The 22,337-nt window shown below is 45.5% G+C and overlaps 1 protein-coding gene across 3 annotated transcripts in view; it reads left to right on the top strand.

Annotated features, from left to right (window-relative positions):
• Window positions 1–22,337, top strand: part of sting1 (stimulator of interferon response cGAMP interactor 1) — a 58,078-nt gene that overhangs the window by 14,907 nt on the left and 20,834 nt on the right. For 2 of the 3 annotated variants that reach the window (XM_070878496.1, XM_070878497.1), the window contains exons 2-4: window positions 644–855; window positions 13,607–13,802; window positions 14,854–14,962. In XM_070878496.1, the coding sequence (XP_070734597.1) occupies window positions 644–855; window positions 13,607–13,802; window positions 14,854–14,962 (517 nt within the window). The remainder of the gene's footprint in view (window positions 1–643; window positions 856–13,606; window positions 13,803–14,853; window positions 14,963–22,337) is intronic. The other variant, XM_070878498.1, reaches the window with a different exon arrangement.

The following is a 22,337-nucleotide window of genomic DNA, read 5'->3' as shown; positions in this document are numbered from 1 at the left end:
TATACCTTGAATACTGTGTCCAGTTCTGGGAAACATTCAAGCATTGGAGCCTATGCAGATATGAGTCACCAAGACTGATCCCTCATGACAGATCTCTGGGTTAGCAGGAAAGATTGAGGAAACTTTACCTTTTCAGCCTTGAAAGGATACATGCAAGAGGTAATCTTATAGAAGCTATACAAGATCATTAATGGAATGGAAAAATAAACGCACAAAGTAACCTGTCTAAATAGGAGACAAGGACACAGGTTCACACAATAAAATGCAGATTTAGAAGTGACATCAGGAAATTCATCTTCACGCAGAGGGGTGCAATGGTGTAAAATGGGTGATAGCGAATCGGCAGGCTGTTTACATCTCTCCCGATTTCCATCGCTATCACCCATTTTACACAATTGTACAAAGTCAAGAACTACCCCAAAGTGTGATTTATACATGGAATAGGGGTGGTGAAAACCCTGGAAACATTTAAGAACAAATTTGATGCTGCAATGGAGGGACTACAGGATGGAGGAACTAAAATGAGTCAAATGACTTCCCTCAACTGTCAGTATCTTGTGAATGTTTATTTAATATTTATATCAAGAAATATGTGACATAGTTTTGTAACCCTCTGCAATTACATTTTCTCTTACTTTCGCAGATGTATTTGAATGACATACCATTGCCTCGTGGAAATGCAGCCATTTGGTCTTCCATCATCGTTATGTTTGCATCTTTCACCCATATGAGTTTTTTCACTGAAGTAAAAATTATTTTGCAGCACATTGTGCTTCAGCTCTTCGTATCATTTCTAGCTGGCACTATGCTAAGGCTTTGTGAATTTCTGGAGGAATGCAGGCACGTCCCTTCTAGGTATGTATATGCCTTGGTTAAAGAAGGCATGTTATCAGCATCCATTTAAAGGTCAAACATTTGCAAATAATTTTCATTACCTTAACATTCTTTTTATTTTGTTGTGCATTTCTAATATTTTCTATTTTTGGGTGGGCTGTTCCCTAATTTAAAATTATGATGCTAAGGGGTCGCAATTTGGTTGCTAACGTCTGCTGATAATGCCGGTGTTGGGTGTTAAGGCGGTTCAGACTGGCGCTGGGTGCTGTTGACACCTGCCGCGAAATTCGATGGTCATTTTTTAAGGGCATTAAAACGTAACAACCGCTGGCTAACGCCATGGAAATCATGACCCCATTACGCGTACAATTCCTCCTTGACGCTCTTCTTGCCATATTCACCTTTGTTGCCTCACTTAACGGCCAGCGTCGATAAAAATGTTGTACTGCACAAGACAGAGAAACGAATCCGAGGCGTTATTTAAAGGGAGTTGCAGCCGGGGCTCAGCGGTCTCGGTCAGTGCTGCGTTTGATGCTCACACAGACAGTAGGGTTTTGCCGTTGCACTGCTGTTGACTCGTCAGAATCTGTACTCGTATCTCGGACACATTGTTGGATCCCATATCAGAAAAATGTGAAAGTTGCATTTCGCTGTGACTTGTGCAAAGTTATGGGGGCAGTGATCGCACACTATGTTGTCCTGCAGCAACGACTTGAAAGGCGTCAGCTGCAGAGACAGCTTAGGGCAAATGTGGATCCATCCCAGATGGCGGGGCAGGAGGCTGTACAGACGCAGCGTTTACTGTTCACATTACTCTTGTCTTGAGATATCCGAGGAGCACTGCTTAAGAAGGCTGAGGTTCTGCAAGGAGGTAGTCGACATCGGCACCAGGACCTCGCTGACAGTAGCACTCAACTTCTATGCAACTGGCTCCTTCCAGTCTCCTGTAGACGATAAATGCAACATCTTGCAGTTTGCAGTACAGTGCTACATTCGTCAGGTTACCGACGCTCTCTAGAGCAAACACATGGATTACATCAAGTTCAGCATGTCCACAGAAGATCAGGATGAGTTCACTCGTGGCTTTGTCAGAATAGCGGGTTTACCTAGGGTTCAGGGAGCCATCGATTTTATTCATCTGGCATTGCAGGCCCCGCCTCACCTGACCAGCCTCTTCACCTGGTCATCTGCTGATGACATCGCGCCCCACCCTCCAAGCCTCCATGCATACAAATGGCAACACAAGATTGTGACAAATTAAACATTTTTATTTATAAAAACGCCATAGTGTGCTGTAAAGAAGCACGAAAGGGCGCCATCATCCACAGCAAATGATAATTGAAACCAGTCCTCCTGAGATGTTATCACCCACATGCACGTGCAACTATTCACATTACTTCATCACGGAACAAGGACAGCATTTCTGGCCAGCATCTCAGAATTCTTTATTGGCTCATCCAACTGCAACTATTTACATTAGTTCACATTTGAGCAAGGTCACCATATCTGGCCACTAGCACACACACATTTACTGGCTCTTCCTCAGTGCTTCCCCCCTCGCCCGAGGCCTACTGCTCCTCCTCAATGCCTGCAGCAAGGCTGGTAGAAGGTCACTGTGTTGGCGTCGTTGCCACAGCTGATGGCCCAGCAGGATGTGGTAGCATCGGTTCAGGCCCTGGTAGGGCCGGCTGCGGACTGCACCACTCGGCATGGCTGACAGCACTCTGTGGTGGATGGGTTGCAGAGAGCGGCAGGGGCAAGGGTGGAATGATGTCCTCTCTCAGGATGACATCACATTCCAACAAGCCCGACATGCTGCTACTCCCCCGGGGCAGGGCCTCAGCATCTGAAGCTATCTGGCTGAGCACAGATTGCTGTCGTGCTTCGCCAACGTTTGTTCTCTGTGCAACTGATGGGGCCCCAGACATGATGGCAGCAGTCTGTGCCTGTGTGGATTCAAGTTGGATTTGCATCAGGGCAGACTGCAACGGCAGCACACCACAGAGCTGATTGATGCCACCATGCACTGACGACGTGACAGTCTGCAGGCCTACCATAGCGTTGGCCTGGTGCTCAGTGGCTATTGCCACGTCAGCCATAGCCCATGCCACCATGTCTGGGACCCCATGGTCACCTGAAGCATCCAAGATCAGTTGGTATCTACCAAGGATGGGATCGATGGGTTGCTGATACACAAATGCAATCATTGAGGCGGCCTGCACCACACTCAAAGCAAGTACATCGACACTCTTCGGGCACCCTTGACAAAACACCCAGCAGATCGTTGTGCATCTGCAATGACTCTGTTGCGAGATCCTCTAATTCAGCCTCATCATCAGAGTGCTGCTGAGCATCACTCAGGCGTGCACTCACCCTCTCGGGAGCTGGTCCCCTGATCTCCCCTCCTCCATTGTGTTGCTGCAGGACTGGGTCCCGAAGCATCGCCAACCTCCATCTTCCCAACCACGCCTTCCGACAAAATTCTGCTGGATGTTGGATCCCCTCATGTCTAGAGAGATGTCCTTCACCACCTCGTTCCTCTTCACCGTCGCCCGCAGTGGAAGGCTGACGTGCAGGCCCCTGGCCATCTGAGTCGTCATCTGAAAGTGCAAAGCTAGAGAAGAGTGGTTACTTGCAGGGGAGGGGGCCAGGAGCGACAAACCCATTCGAGAATGCCAGTCTCATGGAAAGAGCTGAAGGATTGTGGTGTCAGGCCTAAGTGTCCCGGTGGATGCTGCAAAGGAACTCAACAACACTGTCCCCAGGGCGGGGTCGGCCTCACTCACTGCCAAGGCACCAACTTGAACGCCCATCAGGGCTGAGATGCGTTCCTTGAATGGAATCAGGTTCTGGAGTTCAGAATCCTCTCCTGCAGTCAGCATCTGCTCCCTGCAGTTGTGAGCGAGCTTGTCCTGTGAGATTAAAGAGAACGCCTAAGTTAGAGCCCTTCTATCAGTGTTCCCAAGTACCTTACATAGTTTAGCAGATGTAACTGTATGACCATCTTCACAGTTCAATGTAACTTCCATTCGCTGTGTGGACTTGCTGTGGCAATGCTTGAATTAGGGGTCCAGGACCTAACAGTAATGGGGAGGCTACCGTCTTTGAGATGCATATGAAGACTGAGGAGTTAACAACAACAACAGGGGTGGGCCTGCAGAATCGAGTAACAAGGTTAACAGTGCATGCAGGCCCTTGCAGTGGGTGACGCTTCAAATGGGAACCTTCCATCTGACCTCACCCACGTCGAGCATGGATTCCCAAACACTAAATTGAGCAGAAAGTGCACATTGAGCTCAGAGCTTAGCATGTTGACGGTTCAAATTTAAGATACTCACCCTCACCACCCGCATCATCTCGTTCCACATTTGTACACATTCAGTGGCTGTCCTGGCCACCGTGTCAATCGCAGAAACTTTTGTGCAATTTCCCTCCATCGGCCTCTGAGTTGGTACCTGTCGCCTCTCCAGAGCATCAAGCAGTGCATCCAGGGCGGCGTCCGAGAACCGATGGGAACGCTGACAAGCTGCTGCTGCAAGGTCTGCCATTCTCACAGTGAGTGAGTGAGTGCATCGAAAGCAAATAAACCCACGAGGAGTTGAGGCACCCAATCAACAGCTCAATAGAATCCGGGTGGCGCCACTATGCGGCACAGCTGTAAATAATGTCCAACGTCCGGATGTTGAGCCCACGCTTAACGGCCCACTTAGTGCTGTGTAGCGCTCCAGAAAGGTGTACAACACCATGGGCCTGATTTTCGGCTTTTGGGTTTTTTCAGTGAAAACGGTAGCGATACATGAATCTTACCGTTTTCGTTGCGCTGCCGTTTTTAGGCCGAACTTTCGTATTTTATCGGTCGGTGGGGTGGGGGGGTGTTGCATGAGGATTCACGGCGCAAAAACACCAGTTTCACCAAATTTCATCCAGGGCCGGGAGTGCTGCAAGAGAGGCCTTGGGAGGGGGTTAAAAAAAAAAGTCCAAAAAACATTCAAAAAACACTTGCAAAGCACTTAACTATCGAATCGCTGAAAAAAAAACTTTGGGCTCAGTTTTGCCCAAAATTGTTTCCTGGCATATTACCAGAGTTACGCCTGCTTTTCTAGGTTAGAAATACTTCTAAAATATTTGTGCCAAGTTTCCTCTCTGTATTTTTCAAAATTAGCACCGTGCAGCCTGTCCAGTCGCCTCAGGGGGTGGAGCCTGCTGTCTGCGCCGAAAAAATGATGCCGCACCATCTGTGCATATGCGCAAATAAAAAAGGACATTTTTGACGTTATTCCTATGGGCGCACATGCACAGTACAGCTCCCGGTCTGCAATTGGCCATTTTTAAAGAGCCAGTTGTAATGGAGAGAACATTGAGTGCTGTGTGAGAACATTGGAAAAATCGGAGCTGCAATACAAGATGCAATGTGTTGCAAGGATCAAGAATTTCTTACAGGATGAAGTGGAGGCACTAGTTACTGTAATTGAGGCCAGATGGCATGAGCTGGACACCAGCAGAGGTCACATAAAAGTTCCGCCCAAAGAAATGAAGAAACGTTGGAACCAACTTGCAGAAGATTACTGTGCAATGGTGACCACCCCGAGGTCTGGAGGCCAGTGCAAAAAGTGGCAGGACCTCGGTCAAGTAGTTAGTGTAAGTAATATTTTCATTTATTCAATGCAATTGCAATTGTAAATGTGACCAGCTGTATATGTCCCACCCAGCTGAAAGACACCCTCTCTAAAATGTTGTATTTTCATCTTTGCAGAGGCAAGTGGAACATAACAAAAGGGAAAGAACTCGAACAGGAGGAGGCCCGGCAAATCTGAACCCACTGACACCCTTGGAAGAGAGGGTCACTGCTTTGTTTGGTCCTGCCTGGAGAAAAGCAACCACCACTGCACAAGTTGGGCCCACTCGAGGGAGAGGGTAAGTCCTGCAAATTCCACAGTCTGGCTTTGCTAAATGTTAAGTACTGTGCGGGTTAGGCATGCTTTGGTTCCTGAGGATGTCTGTCAGCTAAGCTTGGGTTGATGCAATGTGCTATCGTTCATCGTGGTCCTTCAAATCAGCCTGCTGCCTGCGCTATGTGAGCCTACTCATGCCACCCACCCTGCCCCCTCCTCTGCTGCTAACCATTTGTCTGTTCTGTTATATTTTGCAGAACTTAAAACCAACCCTGACGATGCAGAAGATGATTCAGACGAGGATGAGCCTGAAGAGGAGAACGTCTTCCAGACCACGAGCATGGGGGTAAGGGGGAGGGGATGGATGAAGCCACCCACTGTTGTACTCACTTTTGAGGAGGTGCAGGGTGCCGCCCATTGAGGTGCCAATCCCTTCCCTGACTAGTGGTTTGAGTGTTGGTGGGACATTCCATGGTTTCCCACCGTCCAAGGCTGGGAATTCCAGTGGGGTGCATCAAGGCATACCCAGGGCCCCACCGTCCGAGGCTGCGGGTCCCAATGGGGTGCAGCAAGGCACACCCAGAGCCCCACCGCCTGAGGCTGCGGATCCCAGTGGGGTGAAGCGAGGCACACCCAGGGTAGGGAAGGAGAACTCGACCGTACTCTCCTGAAGTGCAGGATCTAACAGATGTGGTTCACATGATGTCAATGAGTGCGGAGAGCACTGACCTTACACAATCAATCCTGGACACCATTAGTGGAGTGGGTGATGAGGTATCGGGACTGTCGTGAGAATTAACAATACTCTCTCGAGAAATGGGACCATGAGTGAGGGAATATCTCAGTCAGCTGAAAACATGTCAGCGAACATGAGGGAGGGATTGTTGAAGGTCGTTGAGACACTATCAGGGCGCATGAGCGAGGAAATGATGGAGTTAGCTGCTTCAATAAGGGAACATACCCAGACCCTGCACCCATTGATACAATCACCTGCCAATCCCACTCCAATCCCCAGACCAGCCTCTGAAGAGCCCCAAGGGGCCCCAAGCCCCAACAGGTGTGCATTACCCGAGATGTTAGAAAAAAGAAGCTTGGTACCAACCCCAGAAACACTGTACCACCGTCTGCGGGCAGTGGTAGTGGAGTCACCAAGACCATGCAGACCGTCTTAGAATAAGTGTGGAGGAGAGATGGGTGCAGCCTTTCTTTGCTGCTGCTGTTGTTGTTATTGTCGTTACTGTTGTAACTGTTGTTCTCAATTTAAAAGTTTTTTGTAAGTTATATGAATTTACAAGTTTAAAGTTTGTAAGTGATCTTAACTGAAAACGTTAAAGTTTGAGACAAGAATATTTTTATTACAGTTAAATACAAATGTTAAACATTTGAATAAAATATATTTTACATTATAACTGAATAATTTACATTATTTGTTCCATTATTAACACACCTTTAGAACGCAAGAAGAATTATTTCCATTATTTGTTCCATTAACACAACACAACATTACGGAACAGGTCCAAACAGTAAACATGGTCCATTTGGAATAGTTACCGCTGAGCCTTCAGGCAGCAAAGCATTCATGGATGAGCTGCTGGCACAAGGTTTGAGCAATCGTTAAAGGGGCACGACGGCCCGCCCTCCTCCGCCGTCATGCTCCGGGTTCAGGTAGTTGCATGGCTTCCTCGTCATTTGCATCTTCCTCCTCATCAGCCACTCTCATAGAAACATAGAAACATAGAAAACAGGTGCAGGAGTAGGCCATTTGGCCCTTCTAGCCTGCACCGCCATTCAATGAGTTCATGGCTGAACATGCAACTTCAGTACCCCATTCCTGCTTTCTCGCCATACTCCTTGATCCCCCTAGTAGTAAGGACTACATCTAACTCTTTTTTGAATATATTTAGTGAATTGGCCTCAACAACTTTCTGTGGTAGAGAATTCCACAGGTTCACCACTCTCTGGGTGAAGAAGTTCCTCCTCATCTCGGTCCTAAATGGCTTACCCCTTATCCTTAGACTGTGACCCCTGGTTCTGGACTTCCCCAACATTGGGAACATTCTTTCTGCATCTAACCTGTCTAAACACATCAGAATTTTAAACGTTTCTATGAGGTCCCTCTCATTCTTCTGAACTCCAGTGAATACAAGCCCAGTTGATTCAGTCTTTCTTGATAGGTCAGTTCCGCCATCCCGGGAATCAGTCTGGTGAACCTTCGCTGCACTCCCTCAATAGCAAGAATGTCCTTCCTCAGGTTAAGAGACCAAAACTGTACACAATACTCCAGGTGTGGCCTCACCAATGCCCTGTACAACTGTAGCAACACCTCCCTGCCCCTGTACTCAAATCCTCTCGCTATGAAGGCCAACATGCCATTTGCTTTCTTAACCACCTGCTGTACCTGCATGCCAACCTTCAATGACTGATGTACCATGACACCCAGGTCTCGCTGCACCTCCCCTTTTCCTAATCTGTCACCATTCAGATAATAGTCTGTCTCTCTGTTTTTACCACCAAAGTGGATAACCTCACATTTATCCACTTTATACTTCATCTGCCATGCATTTGCCCACTCACCTAACCTATCCAAGTCGCTCTGCAGCCTCATAGCATCCTCCTCGCAGCTCACACTGCCACCTAACTTAGTGTCATCCGCAAATTTGGAGATACTACATTTAATCCCCTCGTCTAAATCATTAATGTACAGTGTAAACAGCTGGGGCCCCAGCACAGAACCTTGCGGTACCCCACTAGTCACCGCCTGCCATTCTGAAAAGTACCCATTTACTCCTACTCTTTGCTTCCTGTCTGACAACCAGTTCTCAATCCATGTCAGCACACTACCCCCAATCCCATGTGCTTTAACTTTGCACATTAATCTCTTGTGTGGGACCTTGTCGAAAGCCTTCTGAAAGTCCAACTATACCACATCAACTGGTTCTCCCTTGTCCACTCTACTGGAAACATCCTCAAAAAATTCCAGAAGATTTGTCAAGCATGATTTCCCTTTCACAAATCCATGTTGACTTGGACCTATCATGTCACCTCTTTCCAAATGCGCTGCTATGACATCCTTAATAATTGATTCCATCATCTTACCCACTACCGATGTCAGGCTTACCGGTCTATAATTCCCTGTTTTCTCTCTCCCTCCTTTTTTAAAAAGTGGGGTTACATTGGCTACCCTCCACTCGATAGGAACTGATCCAGAGTCAATGGAATGTTGGAAAATGACTGTCAATGCATCCGCTATTTCCAAGGCCACCTCCTTAAGTACTCTGGGATGCAGTCCATCAGGCCCTGGGGATTTATCGGCCTTCAATCCCATTAATTTCCCCAACACAATTTTCTGACATAATAACGATTTCCCTCATTTCCCTCCTTACTAGACCCTCTGACCCCTCTTATACCCGGAAGGTTGTTAGTGTTCTCCTTAGTAAATACCAAACCAAAGTACTTGTTCAATTGGTCCACCATTTCTTTGTTCCCCGTTATGACTTCCCCTGATTCTGACTGCAGGGGACCTACGTTTGTCTTTACTAACTTTTTTCTCTTTACATATCTATAGAAACTTTTGCAATCCGTCTTAATGTTCCCTGCAAGCTTCTTCTCATACTCCATTTTCCCTGCCCTAATCAAACCCTTTGTCCTCCTCTGCTGAGTTCTAAATTTCTCCCAGTCTCTGGGTTTACTGCTATTTCTGGCCAATTTGTATGCCAGTTCCTTGGCTTTAATACTATCCCTGATTTCCCTTGATAGCCACGGTTGAGCCACCTTCCCTTTTTTATTTTTACGACAGACAGGAATGTACAATTGTTGTAGTTCATCCATGCGGTCTCTAAATGTCTGCCATTGCCCATCCACAGTCAACCCCTTAAGTATCATTTGCCAATCAATCCTTGCTAATTCACGTCTCATACCTTCAAAGTTAGCCGCCTTTAAGTTCTGGACCATGGTCTCTGAATTAACTGTTTCATTCTCCATCCTAATGCAGAATTCCACCATATTATGGTCACTCTTCCCCAAGGGGCCTCGCACAACGGTATTGCTAATTAATCCTCTCTCATTACACAACACCCAGTCTAAGATGGCCTCCCCCCTAGTTGGTTCCTCGACATATTGGTCTAGAAAACCATCCCTTATGCACTCCAGGAAATCCTCCTCCACCGTATTGCTTCCAGTTTGGTTAGCCCAATCTATGTGCATATTAAAGTCACCCATTATAACTGCTGCACCCTTATTGCATGCACCCCTAATTTCCTGTTTGCTGCCCTCCCCAACATTACTACTACTGTTTGGTGTTCTGGTGTTCTGCAGTTCTACCCATATAGATTCCACATCATCCAAGCTAATGTCCATTCTAACTATTGCATTAATCTCTTCTTTAACCAGCAATGCTACCCCACCTCCTTTTCCTTTTATTCTATCCTTCCTGAATGTTGAATACTCCTGGATGTTGAGTTCCCAGCCCTGATCATCCTGGAGCCACGTCTCCGTAATCCCAATCACATATTTGTTAACATCTATTTGCACAGTTAATTCATCCACCTTATTACGGATACTCCTTGCATTAAGACACAAAGCCTTCAGGCTTATTTTTTTAACACCCTTTTTCCTTTTAGAATTTTGCTGTACAGTGGCCCTTTTTGTTTTTTGTCTTGGATTTCTCTGCCCTCCACTTTTCCTCATCTCCTTTCTGTCTTTTGCTTTTGTCTCCTTTTTGTTTCCCTCTGTCTCCCGCTCCCCTCAGGTGGGTGGTCTTCTACCAGTTGCTGCTGCCTAATGATGGCTAAGTTATGCAGCATGCAGCACAAAACAGTGAACTGACCGACAATCTCAGGGGAGTACAGCAAGTAGCCTCTGGAATGGTCCAGGCATCAGAAACGTTGTTTCAAGATGCCAATGGTCCTCTCTATGATGTTGCGCGTCGCAATGTGCAAAATGTTGTATTCCCGGTCAACTTCCGTCAGAGTTACCCATAGGGGCATCATGAGCCAGATGGCGAGGCCTTACCCTTTGTCTCCCAGCAGCCAGCTCTGCCCTTCTGGCTGCTGCTGAAGCATGGCAGATATAGCACTCTTGTGTTGGATCAATGCATCATGGGTGCTCCCAGGGTATCTCGCATCAACTGACATGATGCGATGCATGTCGTCACACATGAGTTGCACATTAATGGAATGGAAGCCTTCTCTGTTTCTATACATCTCTGAATCCTCTAAAGGTGCTTGCAAGGAGATGTGGGTACAATCAATGCAGGCCTGTACCTTTGGAAAGCCAGCAATCCTGGAGAAGCCCACAGCCCTGTCACGCATTGCCTGGGCGGTCATGGGGAACTTTATGTCGTAATTCCTGCGGGCGTATAGTGCAGCAGTCACCTGCTGAATGCAGACACGTGTTGCATGTTAAGAAATGGCACACACATCCCCAGTTGTAGCTTGGAAGGATCCGGATGCATAGAATGAAAGTACAACTGTAACTTTCACTTCAACTGACAAAGCAGTCCTCCTGACACTTCTGAGTTGTAGGTCTGCTTTCACCAACTCACAGATCTCAGTTACAACTTCATTTGTGGAAACGCAGCCTTCTGACGCAGTCTGCATCACTCAGGTGAAGGTACGAATGCCTGTCTTAATATACTGGCCTCAGTAAGGCCTCCTGCCCAGCACCCTATGGCTTCTGAGGTTCCTCATGCGATGACGTCGAATCAATTATCTCCTCTGCGGCACCATGATGTAGAAGGCTCGCACAAGGTATGGCCCCCATGCTTAAATGTTACCTTTGCAAGAATTTCAAAACAGCTGGGAGATTCTTTGTTCTCTCTCCCCAAGGTCTGTATGGACCACACCCAGGTCTGAGCAAGCGCAGTGATCTTTATTAGGCATATTTAAAGTCTTCGATGAAGAACAATGGCATTTTTCTGCCCCGATTTCTCAATGTGCGCTGCTTTCTCTTAACTCACCAGAAGGTTTATGGGAGTGGCCAGATACACCGACTATAAGAAATTTTGGGGGGCAAACTTTGAAAAATGATATAAAACTGGCGCAGACATGAGGTATAACATCAAATAAACTAACCTTAAAAAATCATAACGAACTCAGTTAAGCTGGCGCAGATTCCTTGGGGAAACTTTAATTCAAAAACTTAGGCCAAAAAAAGCGACGCGTGCCAAAAAACCAGCGCAAATGACCAGGGGAAGTTGAGCTCAAAAACGTACTTTTTTTGCACGTTTTCATACTTGCCGCTGCTGGCAGGGCTACACCTGTCGGTATTCAGGGCATGGCGTATAGATTGGGATAGAGCTGAATGTCCGACGGTAACGCAATCCGCGGCATTGCATTGTCGGTGCTCCTCTCCCTGGCGATACGTCCCATCACCACCGCAAACGAGCCGAGGATCTCGCCTGGGCTTTGTGACTGGATTTTTGCCGCGGAGGATCAAATCGCAGCGAAAACCCGGCACCGTGATTTAACTCCGCTATCCACTCTTTAGGCGGCAAAACCTAATTTTGTGTTTGTGGTCCGCGCCTAACACCTGCCGTTAACATTTTTTCTCTCAGCCAGTGACACCGCCTCAAAAATGGCGGAACGAATTTCAACCCCGAAGAGTGTAACAAAGTAATTAAATCTCAGGGATATTCTTATCAGATAAAATTCTGTTGTTTCCATTGCTAATCGAATAAACTGGTGGTAAGTCCTTAATGCTGCATTGCGTGTCATTACAAATATGCTGTATGGTCTTTTTCTCTGATAAGTGGAAAATATTTCTGAGAAAAGTGTCATATTTTCACGCACAAACCCCGAACAAATCCATCCAGTTGAAACAAATTGTTTGCTGTTGTAGTGACAACTCTTGCGACTACCCCATAAGGCCATTTTACAGGGCTATAATAAAAGATTTCCAGTAATTATAACATCCAACTTTCAGCAATGAAATAACATGAAATAGTTGCTAAACAATGGATAATTAAATAATTCACCACAAAATGTATACAAATATTCATATGTTAAATTATACAAGTTAGCACTACAGCAACACATAGATTAACATGTGTAGCTAAAATATACCTAATACAGTTGCAATTGTTTAGCCAGTCAGTTACAATTCGATAGAAATAGATGTTTTCAGCACAGAAAGAGGCCATTTGTGTTGTGTATCTGTAAAGCATGCACTCCCATGTTCCGCCACCAGGAGCGCATCCCCTGAAGTTCCAAGGGATCCCAGCATCCCTTGGGAGCACTGTGTATATAAGCTGGCCCCGAAGGCCTGTTCCTCACTCTGGAGTGTCTTAATAAAGACTGAGGTCACTGTTACTTTAACCTCCCCGTGTGCAGTCTCATCTGTGTTAGGAACACAATAATTTCTTTGCTAGAGCAATTCAAAACCAGACACATTGCCTGCTTTCTCCTCGTATCCTTATACTTTCCTCTGCTTCAAATATTTATCCAGTGTTCTCCTGAAGGATGCAATGGTCTTTGCCTCAACCACTACCTGTGGTTAAGCATTCCAGGCTCCGCCAGTCCTCTGTGTTTAAAAAAAAAACTCTTCTTACTCTCTCATCACTGACTCTCTGACCTGAAATCTTGGTTTGTATTTCTGTATCTGAGGAAAAAAATAAATATCAATTAATATTGAATGTTTTAGATTCAAGATTTTTTTTTAAAACCCTCTCCACCTGATATTGATAAGTTTGTGTAGTAGCCTGCAGGTATAAACTGAAGAAATTTAGATATATAGTTCTTAATAATAGGCCGTGTAGTTATTACATTTATTACAAAGATTAAAACTGTTTTGCAGTACTTAATCCTTGTAAAATTAAAGCTGTTTTGATTTTTTTCTCCCAAATTACTATTGTATGCATTTTCAAACCTGTACTTATTTTGTAGATACAAAAACTGCTGGAAGGCATTGAAGGCATCATGTAATCTAAAGCAATACTGCTGTGGAATAGTAACTTTAATAGTGTTCTATTGCTTAGTTCACAAGAGCAAAACTGATGGCATGGATTTTCTGAGTTCTTTTCCGTGGAATGTAAGCCTTTCCTGTTTCTGCTATTCGTTCTTCAAGGTTTTTGGATTTCTTGTGAGTATTTATTAAAAATATTTTGCAATATTTATCCCACAGTAATTGTTAAAGAGCTTTGTTTGTTTTAGAATTCTTTTCCTTAGACACTAACTGGGCTGATGAATTGTGTTGCATTTTTGGACTAGGCTGGGGTAGATTCAAGAAGAAGTGCAGGAATGATACAGTACTGACAACTTAACTTTGAAATAGTTTACGGTTGGTTAAAATACATTTACCTTCAGAATTAGTTTCAGTTTATATTAGTTATAATACATTTGTAGCCATACAGTGAAATTCATTCAAATACAGTTGTACCTCTCCAGTCCGGCACCCTTGAGACCTGACCGGTGCCGGACCGGAGAATTTTCCGGACCACAGGAGGTCATGCCGACCCTAACGTGTCAGCAATATCCTAGATTTAGTGGGTATTGCTGACCATGCTGCCGACAATGACCTGGCCGCGTTCTGCACATGCGCTGCGCAAAAGTCTACTGCGCAGCATTTCTCAGGCCCAGCTTCGACGTCTCAGTCAGTCGCCATGCTCCTTGCTCCCTCTCCGCGTTGACCCGACCTTGTAGGGAACACCAGAGGCAGCAGGGAGAATAGGAGCAGCCAGCCCCAGGACACCGCACTGGTCGCAACCCCCGCCGGGAATGATGCTGGACCAGGGATGTTGCCGAACAAGAGAGTCCCGGACTGGAGAGGTACAACCTGTAGCAACAAAATGCTTAAAATGCCCAACTGTTTAATTGAGGAACAGTAAGGGGTCTGAAACTATATTTATTGTGACCTTATTGAAATATACTGTCTTGGGCTGGGATATTCTGAATTTAGGAAAAACATTTGCCTTCCTTGCTATTTGTAAATAGATGCTGATTATTTGTCATTCAGTAGGAATTAGAAAATATTTGCATTTAAAAATTAGTGTGCTGTATGTAAAGGATTGGAGGGAATAGTTTTTTCTTTCAATTCTGAAATCACAAAACCATTCTGTTAAATCTAATGAATCAAACTATGCATATAAAAGACATCTTAAAAAATATATTGTTGTACTGGCATTACTTTACAGGATCCCACTCCAGCGGAAATTTCAGAAATCTGTGAGGAGAATAAATTAAATGTTGCTCATGGATTGGCTTGGTCCTATTATGTTGGTTACCTAAAGTTAGTTTTACCCAGTAAGTATTGAGAACATTTCTTCTGAAAAAATGTATTTGTGCTGATGGCATCAACATGCCAGTCAATATCTACTGCTTTGTTGACCAAATTGCATCAAGTCCTCCATTAGAATTATTCAACAGTCTACCTTATTTGCATGTATACTGTACAGAGTAATGCTAAATACTAATCGGATTTGTCAAGTCATTTCATAGTATTGCAAGTGATTATTCATTAAATCTGTGTTTACCCAAAGGCAGAATTCTTCGTGCCGAATTCAGCAACAAAACATAATAGGTGCAGGAGTAGGCCATTCGGCCCTTTGAGCCTGCACCGCCATTCAATGAGTTCATGGCTGAACATGCAACTTAAGTATCCCATTCCTGCTTTCTCGCCATACCCCTTGATCCCCCTAGTAGTTAAGGACTACATCTAACTCCTTTTTGAATATATTTAGTGAATTGGCCTCAACAACTTTCTGTGGTAGAGAATTCCACAGGTTCACCACTCTCTGGGTGAAGAAGTTTCTCCTCATCTCGGTCCTAAATGACTTACCCCTTATCCTTAGACTGTGACCCCTGGTTCTGAACTTCCCCAACATTGGGAAAATTCTTCCTGCATCGAACCTGTTTAAACCCGTCAGAATTTTAAACGTTTCTATGAAATCCTATCTCATTCGTCTGAACTGCAGTGAATAACAAGCCCAGTTGATCGAGTCTTTCTTGATAGGTCAGTCCCACCATCCCGGGAATCAGTCTGGTGAACTTTCGCTACACTCCCTCAATAGCAAGAATGTCCTTCCTCAAGTTAGGAGACCAAAACTGTACACTATACTCCAGGTGTGGCCTCACCAAGGCCCTGTACAACTGTAGTAACACCTCCCTGCCCCTGTACTCAAATCCCCTCGCTATGAAGGCCAACATGCCATTTGCTTTCTTAACCGCCTGCTGTACCTGCATGCCAACCTTCAATGACTGATGTACCATGACACCCAGGTTTCGTTGCACCTCCCCTTTTCCTAATCTGTCACCATTCAGATAATAGCCTGTCTCTCTGTTTTTACTACCAAAGTGGATAACCTCACATTTATCCACATTATATTTCATCTGCCATGCATTTGCCCACTCACCTAACCTATCCAAGTCACTCTGCAGTCTCATAGCATCCTCCACGCAGCTCACACTGCCACCCAACTTAGTGTCATCCGCAAATTTGGAGATATTACATTTAATCCCCTCATCTAAATCATTAATGTACAATGTAAACAGCTGGGGCCCCAGCACAGAACTTTGCGGTACCCCACTAGTCACTGCCAGCCATTCTGAAAAGTACTCATTTACTCCTACTCTTTGCTTCCTGTCTGCCAACCAGTTCTCAATCCACGTCAGCACACTACCCCCAATCCCATGTGCTTTAACTTTGCACATTAATCTCTTGTGTGGGACTTTGTCGAAAGCCTTCTGAAAGTCCAAATACACCACATCAACTGGTTCTCCCTTGTCCACTCTACTGGAAACATCCTCAAAAAATTCCAGATTTGTCAAGCATGATTTCGCTTTCACAAATCCATGCTGACTTGGACCTATCATGTCACCTCTTTCCAAATGCGCTGCTATGACATCCTTAATAATTGATTCCATCATTTTACCCACTACCGATGTCAGGCTGACCGTCTATAATTCCCTGTTTTCTCTCTCTCTCCTTTTTTAAAAAGTGGGGTTACTTTGGCTACCCTCCATTCCATAGGAACTGATCCAGAGTCGATGGAATGTTGGAAAATGACTGTCAATGCATCCGCTATTTCCAAGACCACCTCCTTAAGTACTCTGGGATGCAGTCCATCAGGCCCTGAGGATTTATCGGCATTCAATCCCATCAATTTCCCCAACACAATTTCCCGACAAATAAGGATTTCCCTCAGTTCCTCCTTCTTACTCGACCCTCTGACCCCTTTTATATCCGGAAGATTGTTTGTGTCCTCCTTCGTGAATACCGAACCAAAGTACTTGTTCAATTGGTTTGCCATTTCTTTGTTCCCCGTTATGACTTCCCCTGATTCTGACTGCAGGGGACCTACGTTTATCTTTACTAATCTTTTTCTCTTTACATATCTATAGAAGCTTTTGCAGTCCGTCTTAATGTTCCCTGCAAGCTCCCTCTCGTACTCTATTTTACCTGCCCTAATCAAACCCTTTGTCCTCCTCTGCTGAGTTCTAAATTTCTCCCAGTCCCTGGGTTCGCTGCTATTTCTGGCCAATTTGTATGCCACTTCCTTGGCTTTAATACTATCCCTGATTTCCCTTGATAGCCACGGTTGAGCCACCTTCCCTTTTTTATTTTTGCGCCAGACAGGGATGTACAATTGTTGTAGTTCATCCATGCGGTCTCTAAATGTCTGCCTTGCCCATCCACTGTCAACCCCTTAAGTATCATTTGCCAATCTATCCTATCCAATCTAGCCAATTCACGCCTCATACCTTCAAAGTTACCCTTCTTTAAGTTCTGGACCATGGTCTCTGAATTAACTGTTTCATTCTCCATCCTACTGTAGAATTCCACCATATTATGGTCACTCTTCCCCAAGGGGCCTCGCACAACGAGATTGCTAATTAATCCTCTCTCATTACACAACACCCAGTCTAAGATGGCCTCTCCCCTAGTTGGTTCCTCGACATATTGGTCTAGAAAACCATCCCTTATGCACTCCAGGAAATCCTCCTCCACCATATTGCTTCCAGTTTGGTTAGCCCAATCTATATGCATATTACAGTCACCCATGATAACTGCTGCACCCTTATTGCATGCACCCCTAATTTCCTGTTTGATACCATCCCCAACATCACTACTACTGTTTGGAGGTCTGTACACAACTCCCACTAACGTTTTTTGCCCTTTGGTGTTCTGCAGCTCTACCCATATAGATTCCACATCATCCAAGCTAATGTCCTTCCTAACTATTGCATTAATCTCCTCTTTAACCAGCAATGCTACCCTACCTCCTTTTCCTTTTATTCTATCCTTCCTGAATGTTGAATATCCTTGGATGTTGAGTTCCCAGCCCTGATCATCTTGGAGCCACGTCTCTGTAATCCCAATCACATCATATCTGTTAACATCTATTTGCACAGTTAATTCATCCACCTTATTACGGATACTCCTTGCATTAAGACACAAAGCCTTCAGGCTTGTTTTTTTTAACACCCTTTGTCCTTTTCGAATTATGATGTAGTGTGGCCCTTTTTGTTTCTTGCCTTTGTTTACTCGGCCTTCCACTATTGCTTTTTACCTTTCTACCATCTGTTTCTGACTCCATATTACTTCGCCCTGTCTCGCTGCATAGGTTCCCATCCCCCTGCCATATTACTTTAAACACTCCCGAACTGCATTAGCAAATGTTACCCCCAGGACATCAGTTCCAGTCCTGCCCAAGTGCTGATCGTGCCTTTTGTACTGGTCCGACTTCCCCCAGAACTGGTTCCAATGTCCCAGGAATTTGAATTCCTCCCTCTTGCACCACTGCTCAAGCCACGTATTTATTCCATCTATCCTGCTCCCTCTACTCTGATTAGCACGTGGCACTGGTAGCAATCCAGAGATTACTACCTTTTGAGGTCCTACTTTTTAATGTAACTCCTAGCTCCCTAAATTCAGCTTGTAGGACCTCTTCCCGCTTCTTACCTATATCGCTGGTACCTACGTGTACCACGACAACTGGCTGTTCACCCTCCCTCTCCAGAATGCTCTGCAGCCGCTCTGAGACATCCTTGACCCTTGCACCAGGGAGATAACATACCATCCTGGAGTCTCGGTTGCGGCCGCAGAAACTCCCATCTATTCCCTTTACAATAGAGTCCCCTATCAAAACAGATGACATTTGTACTTTAATCACTAAAGTCACTTGGGATGACTTGATGGAATAAGTCTATCCATATGACTGCAAAAATATTTATTTTACAATCTTTGTTCCATCTGTTGTTTTATAGTATTCCTAATGAACGGACAGATTACTCAGAAGTGCTTCATTACTGTTAAAAAAAAAACACATTAGAAATTACTGTTGGCAATATTATTGTACAATCATTTGATGGCTTGTACCAAATTTCCTTTGCCCTTTTAATAGAGGAGTTTACCACTTTAAAACAAGCAATAAAATAAGGAAGAGAGGAATTTGATAAGTGAATTAAATGTTTGTACAGAAAGAAAGCATATCACTTGAAGTCAACTTGACATTAACAAAAAGGAAAATAATTAATAATCAGCACAGGGGAAGTGACTAAGAAACTACTTTGTACTGCCCAAAAATAACTGGCCGTTTATCATAGCAGAACAGGTGGCCCAAGAATGTAGAGGGCATTTTGTGGGGCCTGCTTCATAGCAAGTACTGTCCCAAACAGCAGCCGCAATACAAGAGTCAGCTATCAGGGAATGGCAGAGGAGCAGTGCATGCGGAGTGGAATCAAATGAACAAATTGCATTTTAAATTGAGATACTAAGGTGAAGAGCAGGATATCTCCACGGTTGACACAAAATACAAAAAGTAAATCAGAAAATAGTAGTTAGATGATTCAAAGCTTGGATTTTAAAAGGTCAAAGTGTTGTGTATCTGTAAAGCATGCACTTTCATGTTCCGCCACCAGGGAGCGCATCCCCTGAAGTCCCAAGGGATCCCAGCATCCCTTGGGAGCACTGTATATAAGCCGGCCCCCAAGGCCTGTTCTTCACTCTGGAGTGTCTTAATAAAGACTGAGGTCACTGTTATTTTAACCTCCCTGTGTGAGTCTCATCTGTGTTAGGAACATAATAATTGGCGACGAGTATACGAATCCAATGTAAAGATGCAGCAAAATGTGGGCATCCTGGAGAAGTTCTCAGAGGGTGAGGACTGGGAAGCCTATGTTGAATGGCTACAAAGTACTGGTCTAGCCAATGAGCTGGACGGAGAAGGAAGCGCTGCAAAAAGGAGAGCAGTCCTCCTCACGGTCTGCGGGGCACCGACCTACAGCGTCATGAAGAATCTTCTGGCTCCAGTGAAACCCACAGATAAGTTGTATGAGAAGCTGTGTACATTGGTTCGGGAGCATCTTAACCCGAGGGAGAGCATGCTGAGGCGAGGTATCGGTTCTACATGTGCCAGCGATCTGAAGATCAGGAAGTGGCGAGCTACGTCGCCGAGCTAAGGCGACTTGCAGGACAATGTGAGTTTGATGGCTACCTGGAGCAAATGCTCAGAGACTTTTTTTTGTACTGGGCATTGGCTACGAGACCATCTTACGAAAACTTTTGACTGTAGAGATACCGACCCTCAGTAAGACCATTGCGATATCACAGGCGTTTATGTCCATCAGTGATAACACCAAACAAATCTCTCAGCACACAAGTGCTCGCAATGTTCATAAATTAACTGGAACTGTGTTTGTGAGCAGAAATGTACAGGGCAGAAACCACGAGTCTGCAACTGCCAGCAGGCGTCAGGTGACCCAGATGACTCAGAATCCGCAAGAAAGGATGAGTGCAAGGCAATTCACACCTTGTTGGTGTTGTGGAGGCTTCCATTCAGCCTATTCATGCCGCTTCAAAGGGTATGTTTGCAAGAGCTTGTGGAACAATGGGGCACCTCCAACGAGCTTGCAGACGAGCTGCAAGCTCCGCAGAATCTGCCAACCACCACGTGGCAGAGGAAGATTGGTCCATGGTGGATCAAAGCAATTTTGAGCCTCAGAGAGAGGAGGCAGATGCTGAAGTACACTGGGTGCACACATTTTCGATGAAATGTCCACCTATAATACTAAATGTAAAATTAAATGGCTTAACTCTAGCCATGGAACTGGACACTGGCGCTAGCCAATCCATCATGAGTAAAAAGATGTTTGAGAGACTGTGGTGCAACAAGGCACTCAGACCAGCCCTGAGCCCCATCCACATGAAACTGAGAATGTACACCAAAGAGCTCATCATTGTCTTGGGCAGTGCCATGGTCAAGGTCACCTACGAGGGCACGGTGCACAAACTGCTACTCTGGATTGTCCCGGGCGATGGCCCCACACTGCTTGAAGGAGCTGGCTGGGCAAAATACACTGGAACTGGGATGACATCCGAACACTATCACATGTCGATGAGGCCTCATGTACCCAGGTTCTTAACAAATTTCCTTCCCTTTTTGAGCCAGGCATTGGAAACTTTTCCGGGGCGAAGGTGCGAATCCACTTGATCCCAGAGGCACGACCCATTCACCACATGGCATGAGTGGTACCTCACATGATGAAGGAGAGAGTGGAAATCAAGCTGGACAGGCTGTAACGCGAGGGGTTCATGTCCCCAGTGGAATTCAGCGAGTGGGCCAGCCCGATTGTTCCAGTACTCAAAAGTGATGGCGCGGTCAGGATTTGTGGCGATTATAAAATAACTATTAATCATTTTTCGCTACAGGACCAATACCCACTACCTAAGGCAGACGACCTATTTAGCACACTGGCAGGAGGCAAGACGTTCACCAAGCTCGACCAGACTTCGGCCTACATGACGCAGGAGCTGGAGGAGTCTTTGAAGGGCCTCACCTGCATCAACACGCACAAGGTACTGTTCATCTACAACAGATGCCCGTTTGGAATTCGGTCGGCTGCAGCGATCTTCCAGAGAAACATGGAGAGCCTACTCAAGTCGGTACCACGCATGGTGGTTTTTCAGGACAACATATTGGTCACGGATCGGGACATCGTCGAGCACCTATAAAACCTGGAGGAGGTCCTCTAGCGACTGGATCACGTAGGGCTGCGGCTGAAGAGGTCAAAATGCGTCTTCATGGCAACAGAAGTGGAGTTTTTGGGGAGAAAGATCGCGGCGGATGGCATTCGGCCCACAGAAACCAAGACAGAGGCTATCAGGTACGCGCCCAGGCCACAGAACATCACGGAGCTGCGGTCGTTCCTGGGACTCCTCAACTATTTTGGTAACTTCCTACCGGGGTTAAGCACACACTTAGAGCCTTTACATGTGTTATTGCGTAAAGGTGAGAACTGGGTATGGGGAAAAAAATAAGTCATTGCTTTTGAGAAAGCCAGAAACATTTTATGCTTCAATAAGCTGCTTGTATTGTATAACCCGTGTAAAAGACTTGTGCTAGCATGTGATGCGTCGTCGTACGGAGTCGGGTGTGTATTACAACAAGCTAACGTTGTAGGAAAGTTGCAATCTGTCGCCTATGCCTCCAGGAGCTTGTCTAAGACCGAGAGGGCCTACAGCATGATTGAGAAAGAGGCATTAGCGTGTGTGATCTGGGTAAAGAAAATGCATCAGTACCTGTTTAATCTCAAATTTGAGCTGGAAACTGATCACAAGCCCCTCATGTCACTGTTCGCTGAAAACAAGGGGATAAATACTAATGCCTCAGCCCGCATA

Source organism: Pristiophorus japonicus, chromosome 4 (genome assembly GCF_044704955.1).
Source record: "Pristiophorus japonicus isolate sPriJap1 chromosome 4, sPriJap1.hap1, whole genome shotgun sequence".
NCBI classification, from domain to species: domain Eukaryota; kingdom Metazoa; phylum Chordata; class Chondrichthyes; family Pristiophoridae; genus Pristiophorus; species Pristiophorus japonicus.
This window is presented reverse-complemented; position numbering and strand designations above follow the sequence as displayed.